Genomic DNA, 20,786 nt, shown 5'->3' with positions numbered 1-20,786 from the left:
TCCTTGCCTTATTACTTCAACATTTTTGGTATTTAAAGTACCATGATTATAAGTTCCTAATGTCCTCCAGCATTGCAAATACAGAGAGACTGAAAGCAATCTACAGTCACATAAAAAAACCCTTGTTTTTGCACAATAATTCAAAATTTATAAGTGATCAGAAAACCATGTAAAATTGAAGAATTTTGATTTTGTTTCATTTTCAAAGTTTTAAAATATTCCATGCACCTTGAACTCTTTTTTCAGAAAATTTTCTTAAATATTTTTTAAAGCAAGAGTTTGATTAAATTACCAATAAGCATTGGAGATCATGAATTATACAATACTTGACCTATAATAGGTGAGGACTTCTAAATCAGCCTTTGTGCCTTCTTTAGCCTCTTGTGCAAGATGCCGGATAGCTTTGCCATGAGGTTCCTTGTTGCTGTCAATCCAATAGAGCCAAACTTCTTCATCATCGATATCATCTGACAGGATGGAGCACTCCAAAGGATTGTCTATTTGCATGGAAACCAACCTTCAAATACACAACACACACCAAAACTATTAATAAACTCAGGCGACAGCTATGATAAGGGCCTTTAGGGAGCTGAATTAAGTTGAAAAGAATGTCTCTGCTAGAGATGCTTACTTGGTTTGAATGAGGATGTCAGCATTTCCTGGACTCAGCATAAATTTGCAGATGAGTTCTTGAGTCACTGGTATGGCAGTGGTATTAGATACACACAAGTCTGATAAATAATCCAAAAATCTGACCGAAGAAGCAGATCATGTTGAACATAAACAAGGAATTTTATTAATGAAATGTAGATCATGCAAATTCATTTTTACATTTGTATACTTTTGTAATCTTTAAAGGTTAATATTACTTTTGTACTGTCCCTGGGCCCTATTTTATTACATTATGGGGGTAGAGACGTGACCCTGAGTTTTCAAAGGCTATTCTCACAGATTATAAACTCTACTGGATTATGCCATTCTAGAAAGGCTTGGAATATGGTCCCACCAAATGAGAGAGACAGATTTCTAGGATCCATTCAGCCACAGACAGAGAGGCTCACCTCCAGGAAGCTGGCCATTGAGTGGCAGAATTTTTGGTATGGCAACTCAAGAAACCAAAAAAGACACAAAATGCTTCTTAGTTCTTTGCCATCTTCTGCTTTTACAGGAATAGTGGCAAAGTGGCAGAAAGGAGGGCAGAGAGTTCTAAGACTCACAAGATTTGGGTGGGAATTTTTTGTTTGTTTTTTTAGTGTTTTTACTATAAATATATTTGCCCAATGACCAGTGAGTGAACATACTGACAGAAGAGCTGAATCATATTGCCTTGCATTCTCACTACAAAGGAAATCAGAAGAAGGGAATTTCAGCTAAATAAAAAAAAGCATCATGGGTACCCTGGGAGAAGCAAAGAAATAAGTTGGCAGAGTTGTTTTTAATTATACCAAAGGCACCAAGACTCCTTATTACATGGGATATCTACTCATCTCAAAATGCTCTATTGATGATAAAACTTACAGAAAGCATTCATGAAAATAATTGCAGTTCATGTACCAATATTGGCTTATCGATCAGTACATCTACCTAGGATGGAAAGGATAAATGGACATTCAACTAAGAGGTTTCCAATAGAAACAAAAGCCCCTTTTTTAAAATTTCAGAATTGTATTCTCTATTAATGACACATGGAGTGCTTCCAAAGATTTAAAAATTAATAACAGAGCAATGGAGAGGCACATGGTACACAGGAGCAGGTTGCAACATATTACTCATACATTTCGAAGATTGGAAAGGAGTAAAAGATGTCAACGAGGAAATAAATAAAAGAAAAAGAAGATGGCTTGGTCATGTGGTGAGGACAAGGATCAACAAGGATTAGGACAGCTAGGTGGCTCAATGGAAGGGCTGGAGACGGGAGGTCCTGGGTTCTGATCTGGCCTCAGACACTTCCCAGCTGTGGGACTCTTCTACAAGTCACTTGACCCATTTTGCCCAGCCCTTCCTACTCTTCTGCCTTGGAGCCAATACACAGCATTGATCTAAGATGGAAGGTAAGGGTTAAAAAAAATCAATAAATATACACTCAGACTGCTCCCAGAAAAAAGCAAGAAAGTCCTCCAGCACATTGATTAGATTTCCTGTGGCCAAACTGATGGGGAAACAGGGAGAACAGTTATGGCAGGCATGAATGAGTTGTGACTTTATTACTGAGAGCCCACGCTGATAAGTTCACAGACCCCTTTGAAGATTTGAGCCTATTTTTGTTATTTTATTTCTGACCAATTTTGTCTCAGTGAACTGATCTTTTTGGAATGAAGAATTATGCTGTTGTACTTTATATCACCTGAATCAGAAGATAAAAACTTTATTTTATTTATATATTTTATATTATGCACATAATATAAAATATATAATATAAAAGTATATTTATATAATAAACTGTATATCACCTGAATAAGATAATAATAAAACTATTAATTCCTTTTATTATTATATGATTTTATTTAATTATGTTATTGATTCCTCATGTTAATTAATTAATTCCTCATCTAGTGCTAATCTCTTTCCTGTATTGGGACTACCTCTGCTTAGGATATGACTTACCTAGCCTAAAACATCTCACTCCTGGACTGGAAGATAAAAATCAAAGGCCAAAGCTGCTTGGACAACATCTTATAAAAAATGTTTGCATTCACCTCAGGAGAGGAATGTTGGCTTCACAGAGTCCAAAGACCTAGTCTCATACTCTACAATTGATTTTCTATAATGAATACTGTAATAATTTTAAGCGATTCAATTGAAATTGAAAAGCGAACTTTTCCAACAGGTCAATTATTCTGTGTATTAAAAGTGTTTCATGATAAGTTATTGTCGTTCAATTGAAAGACCACCAGTCTTAGAGGTAGAATGTTTGGCTCATTGGGGTCTTGTCAACCTTTTGCTCACTCTTCCAGGTCTGAACAAGTTATTTTTAACTTCTCTCAGCCTCAGTTTACTCATCTTTTTTTCTCATAACGATAATAGCATCTGTCCTGTTTTCACACAAGATGATAATGAGAATCAAATGAGATAACGTATATAAAAGTGATTTTAAAAACTAAAGCAAGCTACAAATAGAATTCATCCTTACCGCCATCTAGTGTCTCTTTACTACTCATAGACACTGTAAGGAAGCCACAGAAAACTCTAAAGACCTTTAAGCACCCATGGTAGACCATTTTTAATAAGACCCAGATAGAGAATACCTTTAAGGGTGGCTCTAGATGAGAAACTTTTTTCTTATTCTACAGTGTAGATCTGCATCTTCTCTGCACCACCCAAGCCTAAAACACTGAGAATTTAAGTACCTTGCATAGTCAGCATATGCATTCTTTAATATTGCAATTATTATTAGGATTACTATTAGTGGTAGAATCATTATAAACATACTTTTTCGAAAACCTCCATATCAATAAAGAGAAATCGTGTGACAATGGAGAAAACCCCTAAGTAATAAAAGTTGTAAAAAATAAAACAAAAAGCCACTGTCTGTAAGAAAATAATATAGACAGTGGAATTGCTCATTGGCTACAGGAAGGAAAGAACATGAATCATATAACCATGGAAAAATGTTCTAAATTAAATAAGTAAACTTAAAAAATATATAGTATATGAGCTGTTTCAAACCTTGGCTCCCGGTTCCTCCGGAGTAAATTAACAAATGTTTCAATTTCTTTTGCTGTGATATGTTTTTCTAGTAGTTTTCTGTTGTTGTGCAACAAAGCTGTGATAGTATCTTCTGCCAAAATATCATAACCAATCTGGGATTGCATGACACAGAAATTCTTCGCAATATATTCCTGCCAAAAAAAAAAAAAGAAAGAAAGAAAGAAAAGAAAGGGCCCAGAATAATCTGTTAATGCAATTCAGTTCAACAACAACAAAAAAATTATTAAACACCTACTAGGAACAAGTTACTAGGATAGTAATCAAAATTAAATGGTAGAAAGTGGAGCCAAGATATAATTGAGAATTATGATTGATTAATTCATTCAAATTTGAATAAAAATCATCTTAAAATGTCTTTAAAGAGAACAGCATTGTAAAGCTAAATTGTTTAATAGAGAAAGCAAAACATTATTAATATGGAGCTGAAAGAAAAGTCTCATAAAAGATGTTCAAGAATTTTATTATTACTAAATGCTTGTCAGTGAGAAACACAATTAACCTAATTATAATTAAATATGTTATATAATGAGGCACTTAGAGAACTGACTGATGTGAAATCCAATTGCTGATTCAGTTTATTATTTGATTATTTATCATGGAAGATCCAAAAGTTAGTCTTTTCTTATTTCTCCTGAAGTGGTAGGTAGTATTGCTGCAAATTATGAATCAATTATTTTGCATAATTAAAGGGATGAAAATGGTTAATGAATATACAAGGTCTTTGTTTCTAACATTTAGATATGTATAAACTGTGAGATGTCAGGTACAGGATTTTGGATGGATTTGAATGTTTTATGGTTTATTTGTTTTCTATTCGATGTGGTAATGACATCCTATGAAAGGCACAATCTGTTAGGAAGGAAATAGTTGGATTTGACAATGTCTTCAAGTTTTTTAAAAAGTAATATTGAGTAAAATATTATTATTGTTTCCTTCTTAATCAAATGTCCTTTTTTCATAATCTTTATTTCTTACTTCTTCCCATATGTAATCCTACTTAACTCCTCTTCAGCTTCAAGTCTAGGCAAACTGTACTCAAATTCCCCAACTTTAATTTGTCATTAATTTCTAATGACTGAGATATTATTATCTAGGAAAAGACATTCTAGTACAAAAAATTTTCACTATCCTGCTCTTGGGGAAAAATGTATAAGCATTATTTCTTATAAGTAAATTTAACCCATAATATTTGTAGTTAACAGAATTTATAAAGTAGAAAATTACTATACTTAGTGTTTCATAATCTGAAGCTTCAAATTTAAGAAAATTTTAGGTAATATGTGTTGCAACATGGCAGTCAATGAAAGTGATATGATATGGTGCCTGACACAATAAAAGTGACTTTAGCTTACTTGTTAGATGCATTCCTGAAAAATTACATGTAAACTGAATTTTTATAGATCAAACCCTATTTTAACTGCTCTAAGAGAATCCATACTTTAAAGGGAATGTGTAGTGAATTATTTATAAAGCAAAGAATCTTTTTGTAGTGTGAATAATGGCCTTTTTATTTGCTAAAGAATTGCAGATTTGCACAAAAGGCAGTCTCACAAGAGAAACACCTCTATCCAAACAGAAGAATAAGAAAAACCTAGTAAATACCAGTCCAAAGAAGGAATTCATTGTAATTGACTCACTAAATTGCAGTATTGGGGGAACTTCTGAGAGGAGGTAAATCATGGGGACTTACAGCTCCGACAGATTTCAGAATCAAGAAAGTATTGATTAAATGAGATCATGTGGGTAAAGCTGTTTTAAAAATCTTGTCTCCGATGAGGCTGGATTTGAACTCAAGATTCTCTTGCCTCCAGGTCTAGTGCTACCCCCTAGCTGCCCTTGTCCCCTCGTTTGGAATAACCTCCTTCCATCATTTCCAGCTTAGAATCTCTGGCTTCCTTCAAGATTTAGCTCAAATGTCATCTTCGACAGAAGCACTTCCCCATTTCCCTCAGCTGCTAAGCACCTTTTCCCCAAGTTACCTTCCCTGTACTCGGTGCACACTGTGTACATAAACCCATTGATAGATAGATAGATAGACAGACAGACAGACAGACAGACAGACAGACAGATAGATATCTTGTCTCTCCTATTAAAAGCATCTTGAAAAGCAGAGAATGTTTTCACTTTTCCTTTGAATACTCCATATTTTTGGCACAATGCTGCTTCCTTATTAAGGGCTTAAATGCTCATTGTTTGACTGATGTTTGTTCTTTTCCCCATCCTCACTTTTCAACATCAACAGCTTTTTAAAATAAATTTGTTTGGAGGATCCTTAATTGGTAATTATAACTTTTTTAAAGTGTCTCCTAATCCCATGTTTCCTCTAGCAAAATGATTAAAAAATAACTCATGGTGGGGCAGATAGGTGGATGAAGCACCAGATCTGGAATTGGAAACAAGGGGGTTCAGATCTCCCACAAATACTTTCTAGCTACATGACCCTGGACAAGTCACTTAACCCCATTTGTCTAGCCCTTGCCTTCATGTCTTAGGGCTGTGTAAGGACAGAGTTGCAAGAGTGGAGCCTAAGGATTAACTAGGGTGGCCTTGAAAAGATTGATTAGGAAAATACTGGTACCCAAGAGTCCTTCCTCCCCCCTCAGAGATCCCAGCACGAAGACCCCAGAGTTCTTTCCTTCCCACATTCCCTTGTTCCCAGGCTCAACCATTGCTCTGTCACTCGTCTCTGCTTCGAACATTCCAAAAGGCTCCATTCTTGCAACTCTGTCCTTACAGTTGTTATTAAGACAAAAAGTAAGGGTTAAACAAAAAAACAAACTCCTGTGCTGTTAACTAGTTGTTTCTTATCTCTCAAAATATAATTTGGGGGTGGAGGAGAGGGCGTATAATCTGGTCTGGTGCTCACCTTGTCCAGTGGCTTACCTCCCAAAAGTCTTCTTAAAAATAGTTATTCTATATAGGCCTGAAACTTCAGAATAATCTACAAGCCTTTGGCCTCTCTCCTTTCTTAATTCTAAACCATGATTTCCAGCATATTTTCATCTCCCCCTCCTACACACTGAAGTCAGTATCAACAGATGCTGATTTAATTTCGAGAGTCTGATCAAGTCCTTCATAGAATGTATTTACTTCTTCATCCTTTGCAACACATAATTGTGAACACACTGAAATTATCTTCATGGTAATCATTTTGTAAGGGCTTACCTTGGATACTACAAAACAAGGTGACCTGAATTTCATGAAACGATGCTTTTTGTTGCTTTTGGAAATATGATTGAACCAACTCCCCCAAGTCCTCGATTTACTCCTCCAAAGAGAAACAGTGAGCTATATTCCCATTGAGCTGCCATGTGCTCTTATTTTCTGGTTTCATTTATAGAGAGCATTTCCAGATTGATAGGATTCCTTTCTTCTAATAATTATAACTACTCACTAGACATTGGTTATAAGTTACGCAGTTAGAAAACCAATAATTAAGTTAATGTCTAAAGATAGTCTACAAACTGTGTGGTTCCTAAGCCCTCTTCCCCTTTCCACCATTTGCCACCAGAAATAGAAGGAGCTTCTCTATGGAACCAAAGACCAATGTGATTTTTCTTCAGTTAATGGTTCGGCATGGTCATCTCTTAAGAAGATACTGAAGATCACCCGGCAATAAGGTATCAGACAATCGTGTTCCTTTCTTGAGCCAAACTGACAAATATCCAGACTCTACTGAAGAGGGCACAACTTCCCATGGACTGACCACATTTTTCAAATGCCAAACGTACATTTGCCTGAAAGATGACTTTACAGAGAACTCGCACAAGGCAAGAGCTCATGTGGAGGTCAGAAGTGATACAGGATCCCTGAAGAACTTTGGTATTGATGGGGACACATGAGAGACACCGGCAACAGGACCATCCTTCATGGCATGCCCACATCAGAGAAGGCACCGGACGCTGTGAGCCAAGCAGAAGTGCCGTAGCTCAAAGGTAAAGAGAGTTGCAGAAATTTAAAGACATCTCCATCCCAAATGTTTATACGGGCTCTTTGTGCCTGACCTGTGGAAGAGCCTACCAACCTCCTATTGGCCTGATCAGAGTTGGGCACACTTTATGGTGATCCTGGCATAAAGAAGTTATTTTGTCAGGAAACAGCCAACAAAGAGTCAAGGTCAAAAAGGTCCCAACCTAGAAGTGAGTGTATTCTAGACTCTCTACTAGGCTGGTCCTTTTCTACATGGTAGAATAAGCCCTTTGCTGGGCTAACCTTCTGACACTCCACAGTGAGGAATCACAGGAAGACTTTATGGAGGATTTCACCCATCACCTGGATAAAATTAATAATTTCATTATTATATTACATTATATTAACATATTAATTATTTATTAGTATTTTGATATATTAATATATTATTATATAGATAAAATTAAAGCACTGAACCTGCTTTAAAAAGTAAAGCTTTAAAAGAGTAAATGACAACTCTTTAACCACCATTGATGCTCTGGCTATGTTACTTCAGGAAAGCCCCTTAAATTCTCTGTGTCTCAGTTCTTCCTGTAAAAAAGGATCCTATTACCTCTTTCTTTTTTATCTAAAGGAAATACAGAAAGATTATAGGAAATAGTTTCACTGAAAGTGCTTTGAGTTTGAGTGAAAAAATGTTGTTACAGGTCTACAGCATTACTATGATGCATTTATTATTACTTTCATTTTTCACTCCTTTTATGGTCTTTGACATTACTAATATTCCTCTTCACTTAATGTAGAGCATAACATTTATTTTGGTATATTTAGCTTTATGTCACAACTAGTTATTATCAAAGAATTTAGAGCTAACGGAACTATTAGATGTCAGCAAGCCAAACTCTTAGGGTTTTGTTATTTTTTTTTTAGATAAGACCCAAAGATTTTACTTGACTTGTTCAAGACCAAAGGTGCTAAATAGTTGGGTAGGGTTTGAACTCAAGTTCTTTGACTTCAAAATTTGCCCCAAAGAACACTTCTGAGATATTCAGATTTGTCAAAAATATTTAAATACAATGTTAAGTTCCTTCTTCTGATTAATTTGATTCATATAATAGAAGCAAGAATTATTTTAGATTTTTTTTAAAAAGTAAAAATTTGTGGAGAAATTATTTAGAAATCTAACCTGGTTTTTCCGATAGTCCTGCTGGGAATGTCTAAGAACTCGATAACAGAGCCTCAACATGTACTTGTAGGGAGCATATCTCTGGTCCCCCAGATCTTCAAGTCTCAGCATTGAACCTTCTCCCCCTCTGTCCTTAAAAGGAGCTTTAAGAATTCCAAACACCTATAAGGAATAAAAATTAGGAATTAATAAAAAGTATGTTATACATTTTTAGCCAGCTAGCTGTTGCCACACTAAATGTCATTAGAAGAACTTTCTTATGGCAAAAGTTGAGCTCATTTCTACTCCTCCTACAAAATTTTCAGGGGTAAAATAACAAAAGCTATCTGAAAATGATGTCCAATATGTATTTTGTTCCAAATGAGCATATAAGAAAATGGTCTTTTACAAAACACTCACACACACAAAATATTAATGATCCTGTGATTTTGTAATACACAAAGATATATACAAATAAGAAAAGATTTTTCATCTCACAAGCTATTGAAAAACCATATTTGTAATTTTTCCCCTGTTCTACCTATGAGGTAATATAAAAGTCCTGTGTTTAATCTGGCAATTACCCACATATGTTTATGAAAGAATGTATATAAAAAAGATAGCATGACTAAAAACAATCCCTATTACATAGGTATGAACTGAGAATTAACAGTTTCGCCCACCATCACAAGAAAATGGTCCTTTGGATTGGAACTTTAACTGCTCTTCTGATTTTTAATTATAATCCCTACGTTGCAGTCATATCTGTAAGAATCTGCTAGAAAATAGTTTTACCAGATAGAAATGTAAACTTTCTTCAAAAGTGCATGAACTAGAAGCAGCTAACAGATTGAGAGAGTCAGGCCTGGAGATGGGACGTCCTAGGTTCAAATGTGGCCTCAGATACTCCCTAACTTGTGACCTGGGTCAAATCATTTAACCCCAAATACCTGCCCCCACTTTTTTTATTTTTTCTTTTCTTGAAAGTTGTTTCACTCTGTACCCTTGTTGGTTCTTTCACTCCTGTATTTTTGTGGAGATATTTAAATATTGGTTGGAGAGGATTCTCCTGGTAACTGGAGCTGCTTTGGTTTACTCTGCCATCTTGGCTCCACCCCAAGAAGTGAATTTTTTTTTTAATTTTTAAAATTTGGGGGGTTTCTTCTTGTTGTTGTTTTCTTTTTTTCTAGCCCCTTCTTCTGACCTGGACTGCTCTTCTGATTGATTTTAAGATGGAAGGTTAAGGATTTTTTTTTAAGTGCCTGAACTAGTAATTATCTTCACTTTTAAATAATTGCCTTAGGTTCTTATACACAGAACATAATAAAGGAACACATTTCATTAGTGAACAGCAATTTGGTGAGGAAACACAGAATAAAATGCTAGTTTCTTTGGGCATACATTTCTATTGAGATGGATCCATGAGCTGAAGGAATGAGGAGGAAGAGTTAGGAATCTACGAGTGCCCTGGGGCCATTAGGTGGCTAAGTGGCTAAAGAGTCAGACACAGAGATGGGAGGTCCTAAGATCAGATCTGGCCTCAGATACTTCCTGGCTGGGTGACTCTGGGCAAGTCACTTAATCTCAGCTAGGTATCCCTTACCCCAGGCTACCTTGGAACTGATATCCAATATTTACTCTATGACAGAAGGTAAGGATTTTTTTGAAGTGTCCTCACCCACCTGGAAATTGTGTAGTCTAGTAGCTTACCTAGAAACTGACCCAGTCAGCATCATGGAGAAGATTTGACCTTGATGCTGAGTCACAAAGATAAACTATTCCTGCATAGAAAACAACTCACTTGTGCCAATATGTTCTGCTCCCTCATTAATTTTTGCCTTTCCCGATTTGGCTTGGTGATTACCACATCCAGAACATCTTGTCCATTATTAGGAACATCAGCAACAAAGAAAATGAGATCTTCCAATAACTTTGTTACAAATCTATAGGGAAAAAAAAAGAGAGAAATATTATTGTATGGCAGGCCTAACTTAGGAAAATAAGTTTGCAAAGGAAGCACTGATGCCCAAGAAACCAAATCAATGTAAACCCAAAGTGAGTGAAAATATCAAGATGAAAATTCTTGAGTTAGCAAAAGGGGAAATCTTCAAGGGGGATAATTAAAAAGAAACACAGCAACAATTCAGGGTTCACCATTACTCTTCCCTAGCCAGAAACCACACACACACACACACACACACACACACACACACACACACACACACACACACACACACACAATTANACACACACACACACACACACACACACACACACACACACACACACACAACTGAAACACAAAAGTCCCTGCAAACCTCTTAGACCACTTCTGTTGCCAAAAGAACTAAGACCAGCCAGATGCTTTGGGTGGAGTCTGTCTAGTAAAGCGCCAGGACTTTGCTTAAGGCACTCATGGTTCTTTTCCAGGAACTTTGAGAATAAATCCCAGTTCTGCCACTGATTTATATAGCATTATCTCTTCATCCTCCCCATCAATGGACAAAATAGAGAAATGATGACTGACTTAAACCAAGAAACATGGTAGACAGCTGATCAATGCCTCTGAATGGAATTATTCAAAGGCTTTCTAAGAATGTTTGTGATGAACATGCTTCGAATAAAAGGTGCTCAAGTAAAAATAACAGAAAATGTTGCTCATTTAAAAGATAACTTCTCACGTCCAGGAAAAATATCCAGAGGACCATAGCTCCAGAGTTGGAAGGAACCTCCAACACCATCTTGTCCAAACCCCTCATTTTGCAGATGAGAAAACTGAAGCCCAGAGAGGTTAAGTTGTCCCCCAGTCACCCAAGAAGTGAGTGTCAGAAGTGGGATTGGAACCTAGTCCCTCTGGTTTCCTTCCATCATACCACACTGCCTTCTGAAAGGCTGTGAACCAGCACATTAAAAGCAATTACAGATCCCATATTGCGGATGAGAGGATCGAGGCAGACCTAGAAGGGGCCTCAGCAGTTGCCATCTAGTCCAAGTGATCAATTTATCAGTAAGAGAAACAGAGGTCCAGGATGGTTATGACTTACTCAAAGTCTCACAAGCATCAAAAAATAGGAAATAAACCCAAATTCTTTGACTCTAGAGCCAATATTCTTTCCATTGAACTCTGCTAACTCTAATTAATTTACAAAGATGTTGCTACTGGATTTCATTACAGAGAAAAATTGTGGCAAATGAATGCTTGGAAAACTAAAACCAAAGCCTAAATACAGCCAAATATCTACAACCAATGAACAATGGAAATGTAAAAAAAAAATTCTTTGAAATAAATGATCTATGTAATCCTACCAATAATAACACAGGCAGAACATTGTCTTATATCAGCTTTTCCTAACATGGTAGATAGGAATATCTGAAGTTCTCTGTGGTTCATAAGAAGGTCTTAAGAATCAGACATTCCCACCTATATAATCATCTATTTGTACCCACTAAAACTGACATCAGAGACAAGTATAGAGTATGGAGCTGAGCAGCCAGAATAAGAAAAAAGAAATTCTAAAGGGAGAAATACAAGTTCACATTCATTTCTAAGAAGAGAAAATAGGAAGATCTTAGAGCCAATGTGAATATTTTTTTATTGTTGAACAAAAGATATATGAAAAATAAATAAAAAAGAATCAGGCTTCAATAATAGAGTCACATAGAAGTGATCCATGGCTAAATAAGTAATTGAAGAAGCCACTGCCATAGTTCAACCTAATCTATGGAAGTTTCCTAAAATGACATTCCACAAGCATCATCAGCAATGAGTACAAACTCACTTAATTAGCTTACTATATTTAGCAAGCCCCGCTCCACACCATGCTTCCCCTGTCCCCTAGTTGTCCACTCTGTCCAACTGCTATCGACCTTGCCCATGCACTCTTCTCCCTTTCTGCCTCTTCTTCTAAGCACAATCAGTAAATCAATGCAACCACTGCTTCTGGAAAGGGCCCTGTAGATCACCAGTCCTTGGACTTCTCAGACCAAAACTCCTTTCTCTTGTGCCCGTGCCACTATTAAAATAGGGGCACCTTAAGATCAGGTCTCTTATTTTTCCTTATTTTATTATTATTCACTTTTACTTACTTTAGATTATTATTTAAATATTTAGCACAGCCCAGTGTACAAAATGTGGTTGTTCAGTCACTCAATCATGCCCAACTCTTCGTGACTCCACATAGGGTTTTCTTGGCAAAGACACTGGAGTGGTTTTCCCATTTCCTTCTCCAGTGGATTAGGGCAAACAGGTTAAGTGACTTGCCCAGGGTCGCAGAGCCAGTGAGCATCTGAACTCAGGTCTTCCTATCTCCAGTGCTCTGCCCACTGACCCACTTGGCAGCTTCACAAAAGACATAGTAAGTGCTTGTTTTTGTTTTTGTTTTTGTTTTTAGTCATGGATTCATCAGAAAAGTAATTTTGTTAGATAGAAGGCCCCCACTAAAGCAAGCAAAACATTTTATAAAAATCTTTGGTTCACAAATTAGAATTGAAATGATATATTTATGTTAGAAGAAATGCTTCTGTATGATTTATCATAACATGCCATTCATGTCGCTAGTAAATATAAAAGATGGTTTTTGATCCTTTGACTCCAGAACCAACCATCTTTCCCTTGAATCATGCTTCCTCCTCCTGAATAAATTACCCAGGAACTAAAGCCCCCACCCCAGGGGGCTCAAGCCACTGTGCTGCCCTTCTGTAACCATAAATCACAAACTTTTTCAGTCTTCCATAAGACTTTGCACTCTGAAATTCTGCAGATAAAACATGTGTAAAGGGTCACTGGACAAAAAAATCTGAATGACTTGCCCAAGGCCATTTGGCAAACCAAATGAGTTGGTGATAGGCATTATTGGAAGAAGTTCTCCCACAAGGAGTTCCCCTTTCCAGAGTAATCACAAGTCTGCCTAAAAAAGGGAGAAGAGGAAAAATAAGCTTCTTGTCCTGCAAAACCTAAAAATGCTTCCACTGAAAACAGCAAATGGCATTCTCAAAGATTTATTTTAAAGAAAAATTTTATTTTCTATGTAATATGTATATTTATATAAGTATATGTAATGTGTATGTATATGTTTATAAATGTATAATTTATATGCAAACATGTATATATTAGGTGAGGATTTATTTTGACTTTTTTTGTCACAGACATGTGTGCATATATTTTGTTGCTGTTCAGTTAATTCAATTGTGTTCGATTCTTTGTGACCCCTTTTGAAGTTTTCTTGTCAGAGATACTGGCATAGTTTGCCATTCCTTCTCTAGCTCCTTTGACTGATGAGGAAACTAAGGCAAATAGGGTTAAGTGACTTGCCCAGGGTCACACAGCTAGGAAGTATCTGAGGCTGGATTTGAACTCAGGTCATCCTGCCTCCAGATACAACACTCCATCTACTGCACCACCTACCTATCCACATGTATATGTAAGATTTATTTGAAAGCTTTATTTTCCTTGTTACATATGTATGTGTAGGTGTATAATTTGTATACATATAATTTCTTTTGAAATAAAATATTATTTTTCATGTAATATATATTTGATTTTTAACTTTTTGGAACTTCGTGTTAGAATACAGCAAAATGAGAATAGACAAAAAAAATCCTTATCCTCATTCTAAGATGCAATGATCCAAATTCTATGGCAGGAAGACTGGGCAATCTATCAAACAGGCTTTTTTGCTAGGAAGTGAGCTGAGATATGCCTATTTGCTAACTTATAGGAATGAATTATTGCACATCTCTTATTTTCAAAGGCAAATCTCAGTTCTAAAATAAGCTTTCTTTTTTTTAATCATCCAATTTTCTTGATGCTAAACTAAGCATTTAACTCAAAAAACCAGAGAAACAAAAAAGGAACTGTTCCCCAATTTTGTAAAAAATGTGAAAAGTGTTCCATAAGATTTTCATTTTAATTTATTGAAAAAATAAACTCAAATAAGAATTTTTAAAATATTGAAAGAATGAACTCAAAGTAGAGTCATGTTGGGTTTTTTTTTTCTTTTCATAGAGACAGAGATGTGGTGACCCTGAGCCTAACCTCAATTCTCTCTTCATCATTTTACTTACTTGAGATTTGTGTAAAAGCCAACAACTAATTATCCGTTACTTAAATGGCAAATGAAGTGGAGAAGCATTTACTACTCTATAGCAGGTACTGTGCTAAGAGCTGGGGAAAAAAAATATTCGTGCTCTCAAGGAGCTCACAGTCTAATAGGAAGACAGCATGCAAACGTGTGTACAAACAAGATCTATACATAAAAAACTGGAAATAATCTCAAAGAAAGGCATTAGCAATAAGGAAGAGTAGGAGAGACATTTTGCAGAAGGTGAGACTTTAGCTGAGACATGAAAGAAACTTCGGAAGCCAGGAGGCAGACATGAGGAAGGAGAGAATTCTAGGGATAAAGGGCAAGCCGTGAAAATGCCTGAAGTCTAGAGATGCAGCAGATAAAAGACTCACTTGTCCCAGCTGTGTGACCTGGACAAGTCACTTAACTCCAGTTGCCTAGTCCTTACTACTCTTCTGCCTTGGAACTTCGATTTTAAGACAGAACATTGAGTTGTTTTTTTTTCCTTCATTAGAAATTGTGTTTAATTAATTAATTTAGAAATTTTTCCCATGGCTCCATGATTCATCTTCTTTCTCTCCCCTTCTCCCACCCCACTCCTGTAGCCAACAAGCAATTCCACAGGGTTTTACATGTGTAAAACTTAAAGAGTTTAAAAGACTTAAAGAGTTTAAAAAATAAAATAAGTAAAAGACTCACTAACCGTCTTTCATTCTGAGTTATTGCTCCATTCTCCATTTTTTTCACTGTGGATGCTAAGACTTTGTTTGCATCATTGGCAAAATCTAAATCCCGAACTTCCGAGAGAGGAACTGACACAATGGCAAAAGCTTCTTTATCTTCTTTTGTTTGGCAAGTTCCAATCTGTAAATTTGTTTTGTCCTTGTTAAGATCAGTTTCTTTTAATAGCTACAATTTTTTTCAAATTAAAATTCATTTTTCAATCATAAGCAACAGTGATAGATAATCCCAATACAAGTCACCCACACAAAACAGCCAAGGGTCTTTCTATACTCTTTCCATGGCCACTCTTCCTGCCCTCTGACCAGTACAGTATTTAGAACAGTAATCCCCTTCTCCACCCACTACTGCTGCTTTACAGTAGAGTTCCAGGAGCTATACTTCTATGGTAATCACCTCTCTGAACCTCAGTTTTCCTCATCAGTAAAATGAGGCTTATAAACCTGTCTACCTCGCAGTGTTATTAGAAGGATTAAATAAGATTGTGCATGTGAAAGTGATCTAGAAACTGCTAAGTGCTGTACAAATATTACTTTTGCCCTGACTATTATTCTCTTCTCCCTTATGGAAAGAGAGGTAGAATTTTAAGAATCTAATTCAACATGACCTTTTTCTTTCTTCTTTCTCCTCCTTCCTTTTTTTGGTAAAAACAAAAAAGCTGCCAGTTCTTTAGGAACAAGGCTGGGAACTTTGGAGAGTTTGGGGACCTCCTTGTGGAATAGCACATCCATTCATTTCAACTATTTAAGAGAGGACTCGTGCTTGGTCGTGTGTTTTGAGTTTCATTGATCATTAATGAGGGTGAGGATGGGTTATAATGAACAAACCGACCACCCTTTGATCCAGTTCCTGGCTAAAAAGGGGAAGAACAACAGGATTCCTTACCTTCAGCATTACAGGTCTCTCTTCATCGGTGTCTATAGGGATACTCGTGCTGGTTACCCATGTATTGGTGCACAAATGTCTCAACCGAACATATGAGTTCCTAAAATCAAAATGATATAAAACATCATGTCTAAGAAAACTTTTAAATTGTTTAAATACCCCCAAATAATATAAATAAACAGTAATTACAAGTAATTTACCCTGCAGACATACAGACATTTATCCCAAAAGTATTTGTGCAGTTTAAAGCTTGAACTGATTGGAACTGCACTAAGACTTTTTCTTCCCATTTTTTCTTTAATTAATTAATTTAGAATATTTTCCCATGGTTGCACTAAGACTTTTGAGACACTGTATATTCTAATAAAATCTCAGCAGCTCATTTTAATTGGGACATCTAGTGTCTTCAGTAAAAAATAATCTTAATTACAGAATAATCCTTTTTTTAAAAAACTCTTACCTTCTGTTTTAAGAATTAATAGTGAGTATCCATTCCAAGGCAAAATATAGGTAATGGCTAGGCAACTGAAGTTAAGTGACTTGCCCAGGATCACACCATGAGGAAGTTTCTGAGACCAGATCTGAACCTAGGACTTCTTTCATCCAGATCTAGAACTCCATCCACTGATCCACCGGGTTATCCCAATTATAGAATTATCTTAAATAAAAGTAGTTCCTTTGTCTTAAAATAAAGATAGAGAAAGGAGCTAGACCTTTGATTTCATTATAGGGAACTAACTCCCGAGTAAGGAGATTCTAGCAATAGTGCCTTCTCTGCCATCAGAAATCTTACAGTTTCCTAGAACAAGGAGATTTTTAAGTGATTTGCCCAGGATCAGTCAGTATATGCCACGAGAGGAACCTGAATTCCAATTTCCTTTGAGGCCATCTGTTTATCCATTATGAATATACCAAGCTACCTCTCTTACCTTAAGATTCATATAAAATTGTTGTTGAATAGACTTTCTTTTTTGGGGGAAATCCATATTTATTTATTGAGAGCATAGTTGGTGAAAAGATTAGATAGGCACAGGCAGACATTTGCAAATGATTTTCTTACCAACACTCACATCTTAATAGTCATTTATGAATAGACATTCTTAATCATAATAATAATTCACATTACTATAACACTAAGGTTAACAAAAGCCCTTCTCTTATAATAACTTTGCCCTTAAGAGATCTGCTTGGCTAATAGATAATGGAGGTAGGTAGCATCCCCACTGGTTCTAGAAAAACAGAAACGTCTAAAGTGTTTAAAGGTCCATTTAAAAGTTTCTGTTTTTTCTCCTAAAACAAACATTGATCATTTAAAAAGTGAATCATCTGTTCTAACAGAGGGGCAAACTCTGCAGTTATTCATAGCTTCTTTAGCCAACAAGGTTAGTGTTGGAGTTGGGCATTAAAAGATGTGGGAAAGGGATGGAGCACGGGAGAATAAAGCCCTCTGGGTCAGGGTGGCAGCTTGTATTCCACAGTCAGACTAGTCAGATGAATGGGAAGAGGTTGTTATTTCTCCTTTCTATAATCCTCTAGTGGCAGGGGAGGCTCTCATTGTTCAGTTAAGCAGGTTCACCCCTAGAAGGGTGATGGAATTAGAATCAGATAGATTGTGGAAAGAGAGGTAAGCTAGGAGCAACGGGAACCTCTGCCCCACAAAATACTCTTCTATGGCTTTCAATTGGAAGTGCCCCCTCTCCCCCTGGGGAGAGAAGGAGAACAACATGAAAGAAGAGGCAGCTAGGTAGCCCAGCAGATAGAGCCCTAGGCTGTGAGGTGGGAGGATTTGGGTTCAAATGTGACTTCAGACACTGCTTAGTTATGTGGGCAAGTCACTTAAGCCAAATTGCCTCACTTGAAACTGATACTTAGTATAAAACATGATGGTTTCTAGTCAATATGAAAAATTCTAATTTGCACTTTGGCTTTGGTTTTTGGTTTTGTTTTTTTTTTTTAGCAAAATGTGAGAGAATTATTCTAAATAATCTAAATAAACTCTGCATGAATCATGTAACCATGGAAAAATAATCTAAATTAAATAAATACATGAATTTAAATGAATCATGTAACCATGGGGAAATATTCTTAATTAATTAACTAATTAGATTTTAGGGAATAAACAACAAACCATTAAAATAGATAGATAGATAAATAGGCTTTGTAGTGCCTATAAGATAAGAGATGATCAGAGTGGTCTCCATTGGGTTCATCATTTTGTCAGGTAGAAAACATTACTGAAAGCCATTGTTTCAAATTAATAAAGTTTTAGCAAATATTGGGTAAATATAGAAGAATTGGAGTTACCATCTTAATGTATTTGTTTTAAAAATAAGAAAGACAATGGAGGTATAGCATATGTTCTGTTGGAAATTATTACTAACTGGTGCTCTATGTGGCATTTCAGTGTTAAGAGATGGGTAATGAAATTGTAATTTACCAAAAAAAATAAAAAATTTGGGCAAAAATTAAGGTAGAAGGTAAGGGTGTTTTTTTTACAGTATTAGTAAAAGCAATATGAAGCATTAATTGTACAGTATTCTTTCTAGCCTTCAAGTCTTAAATATGTCTCAATTCATTTTAAAAGTGAATAAATGTTTATAGCAACAAGGTCAATGTTTATATATGATTTGTTTATTTGTAATTATTTCCTAATTTTAACCAATACCAAAACTTTTTATTTGACTTCTTTTCCTCAATGGTGTACTGTTTTTTAAAAAATGTCTTTATCCTCACCCCTCTACCTCCTTTTTTTTTTTACCTTGGCACTAGGCAATCAGCTCTCTGAAGAGTGGTAGCATCTAATTCAAAGAGTGATGCAATGTCATTTCCATGTGGTACAGAGACCAAAGTATACATAATCTTCTCCCCTGCTTGGCGTTTCTTCTTTGAAGTAAGAAGGTCACCATCTCTCTGTTGATAAAGCAGACGGGTTATTTGCTTTTATCAGGCTCCATTGTAAACCTCCAGTTATCTTGGAAGGAAGCAAATAATCCACAGATTATGTCACATATTAGTACAAAGGTGCCTGTTGCAGAATAATGTTCTCACATCATTCAGAAAAAAAAAATTGTTCCTGGGTCCTGACACACTGCCTTTGAGACAACTATTATCAACAATAGTAGGTCATAAGCTCCTGAGAGGTAGTTTGATCCAGGTACATTATGAAGGCAACAGTAGTCACGATAATATGCTATAGTGGGGGTCACTTCCCTTCCATTAGATCTAACTACATAGCAATCTTGATCATTCTATAATATAACTTAGTAAATAGGTTTTTCCAAACTTTAAAGAGCAGCCAGAGATGGTTTTCAAGAGTTTGCTCCTATCCCCCAGGATTGACCATCGTCACAACATCCACATTAAAAGGAGGGAGATCAGCATCTCTGCTTCATTTGGTCCAGTAAGAACCAAAAGTTGAAGGTTTGAAGAAAAAACAAATCAATGCTATTAAAGTTCTAAAATAGGATCCATTAGTTCCTTGGAACATAATCGTAGGATGGAGACTTGGGGGAAGAATATGACATTAAAGAGGCAAAAGCAAGCGAGAAAAGAGAAAAATCAGACATCAGATATTTAAAATGAGATTAATCCAGTTTACACAGCTGTTAAAAATTAGATTCAGGTTCATACAATACCTCTGCATCATTCCCTATGTATTCTATACCAGTCTAATTATTATTTGTCTTCACCACCACAAGTTGGGCTTAATGGGTCATCATTTATAGAATTAGAGACAATATAAAGAAGTAGAAATTTGGAGAAAAATAAGCAACATAGCTCTATCAACAAAGGTGTGTTGGAAAGGGTGTTTACAAGGGACAAATATAAGGAGTATCAAGCAATCAAATAGTTATCGAGCAATTACGCTGTGACTACATTATATTATATTATAATTATATTATATTATATTATATATTAATGGCTATAATTATATTATATATTAATGGCTATAATGGTGAGATAAGAAGAGCTAGCATTTGAACAGCACTTGAAGGTTTACAAAATGATTTACAAATATTAGATAATTTTTTTTCTCATAAGAACTCTGAGAAGTAGCTGCTATTATTAACCCTGGTTCACTTATGAGAAAACTGAGGCAGACTAGGTTAAATGACTTGTTCAGGGTCACATGACCAGTGAGTGTCTGAGGTCAGATTGAAAGTCAAGTCTTCTTGAATCTAGGTCCAGTGTCTATCCACTGCATCACCTAGCTGCCTCCATCTAAGCACGCCTCACTGCCTTATTTTTTCCAGTTAGTTTGCCTTTTTCAATGAATTAAGTAAGCTTTTAATTTTAAAGATTTTGTGGATTCT

General features: G+C 35.9%; 1 protein-coding gene across 1 annotated transcript in view; it reads right to left on the bottom strand.

Moving 5' to 3' along the window:
* ITPR2 (inositol 1,4,5-trisphosphate receptor type 2) overlaps positions 1-20,786 on the bottom strand; it is a 529,867-nt gene that overhangs the window by 317,039 nt on the left and 192,042 nt on the right. The window contains exons 10-17 of the mRNA XM_044679064.1: positions 19,232-19,383; positions 16,474-16,573; positions 15,551-15,711; positions 10,584-10,725; positions 8,804-8,965; positions 3,667-3,839; positions 632-751; positions 332-517 (exon numbers count right to left, since the gene is read on the bottom strand). Coding sequence (XP_044534999.1) covers positions 332-517; positions 632-751; positions 3,667-3,839; positions 8,804-8,965; positions 10,584-10,725; positions 15,551-15,711; positions 16,474-16,573; positions 19,232-19,383 — 1,196 coding nt within the window. The remainder of the gene's footprint in view (positions 1-331; positions 518-631; positions 752-3,666; positions 3,840-8,803; positions 8,966-10,583; positions 10,726-15,550; positions 15,712-16,473; positions 16,574-19,231; positions 19,384-20,786) is intronic.

Source organism: Gracilinanus agilis, chromosome 5, assembly GCF_016433145.1.
Source record: "Gracilinanus agilis isolate LMUSP501 chromosome 5, AgileGrace, whole genome shotgun sequence".
Taxonomy (NCBI): Eukaryota; Metazoa; Chordata; class Mammalia; order Didelphimorphia; family Didelphidae; genus Gracilinanus; species Gracilinanus agilis.
This window is presented reverse-complemented; position numbering and strand designations above follow the sequence as displayed.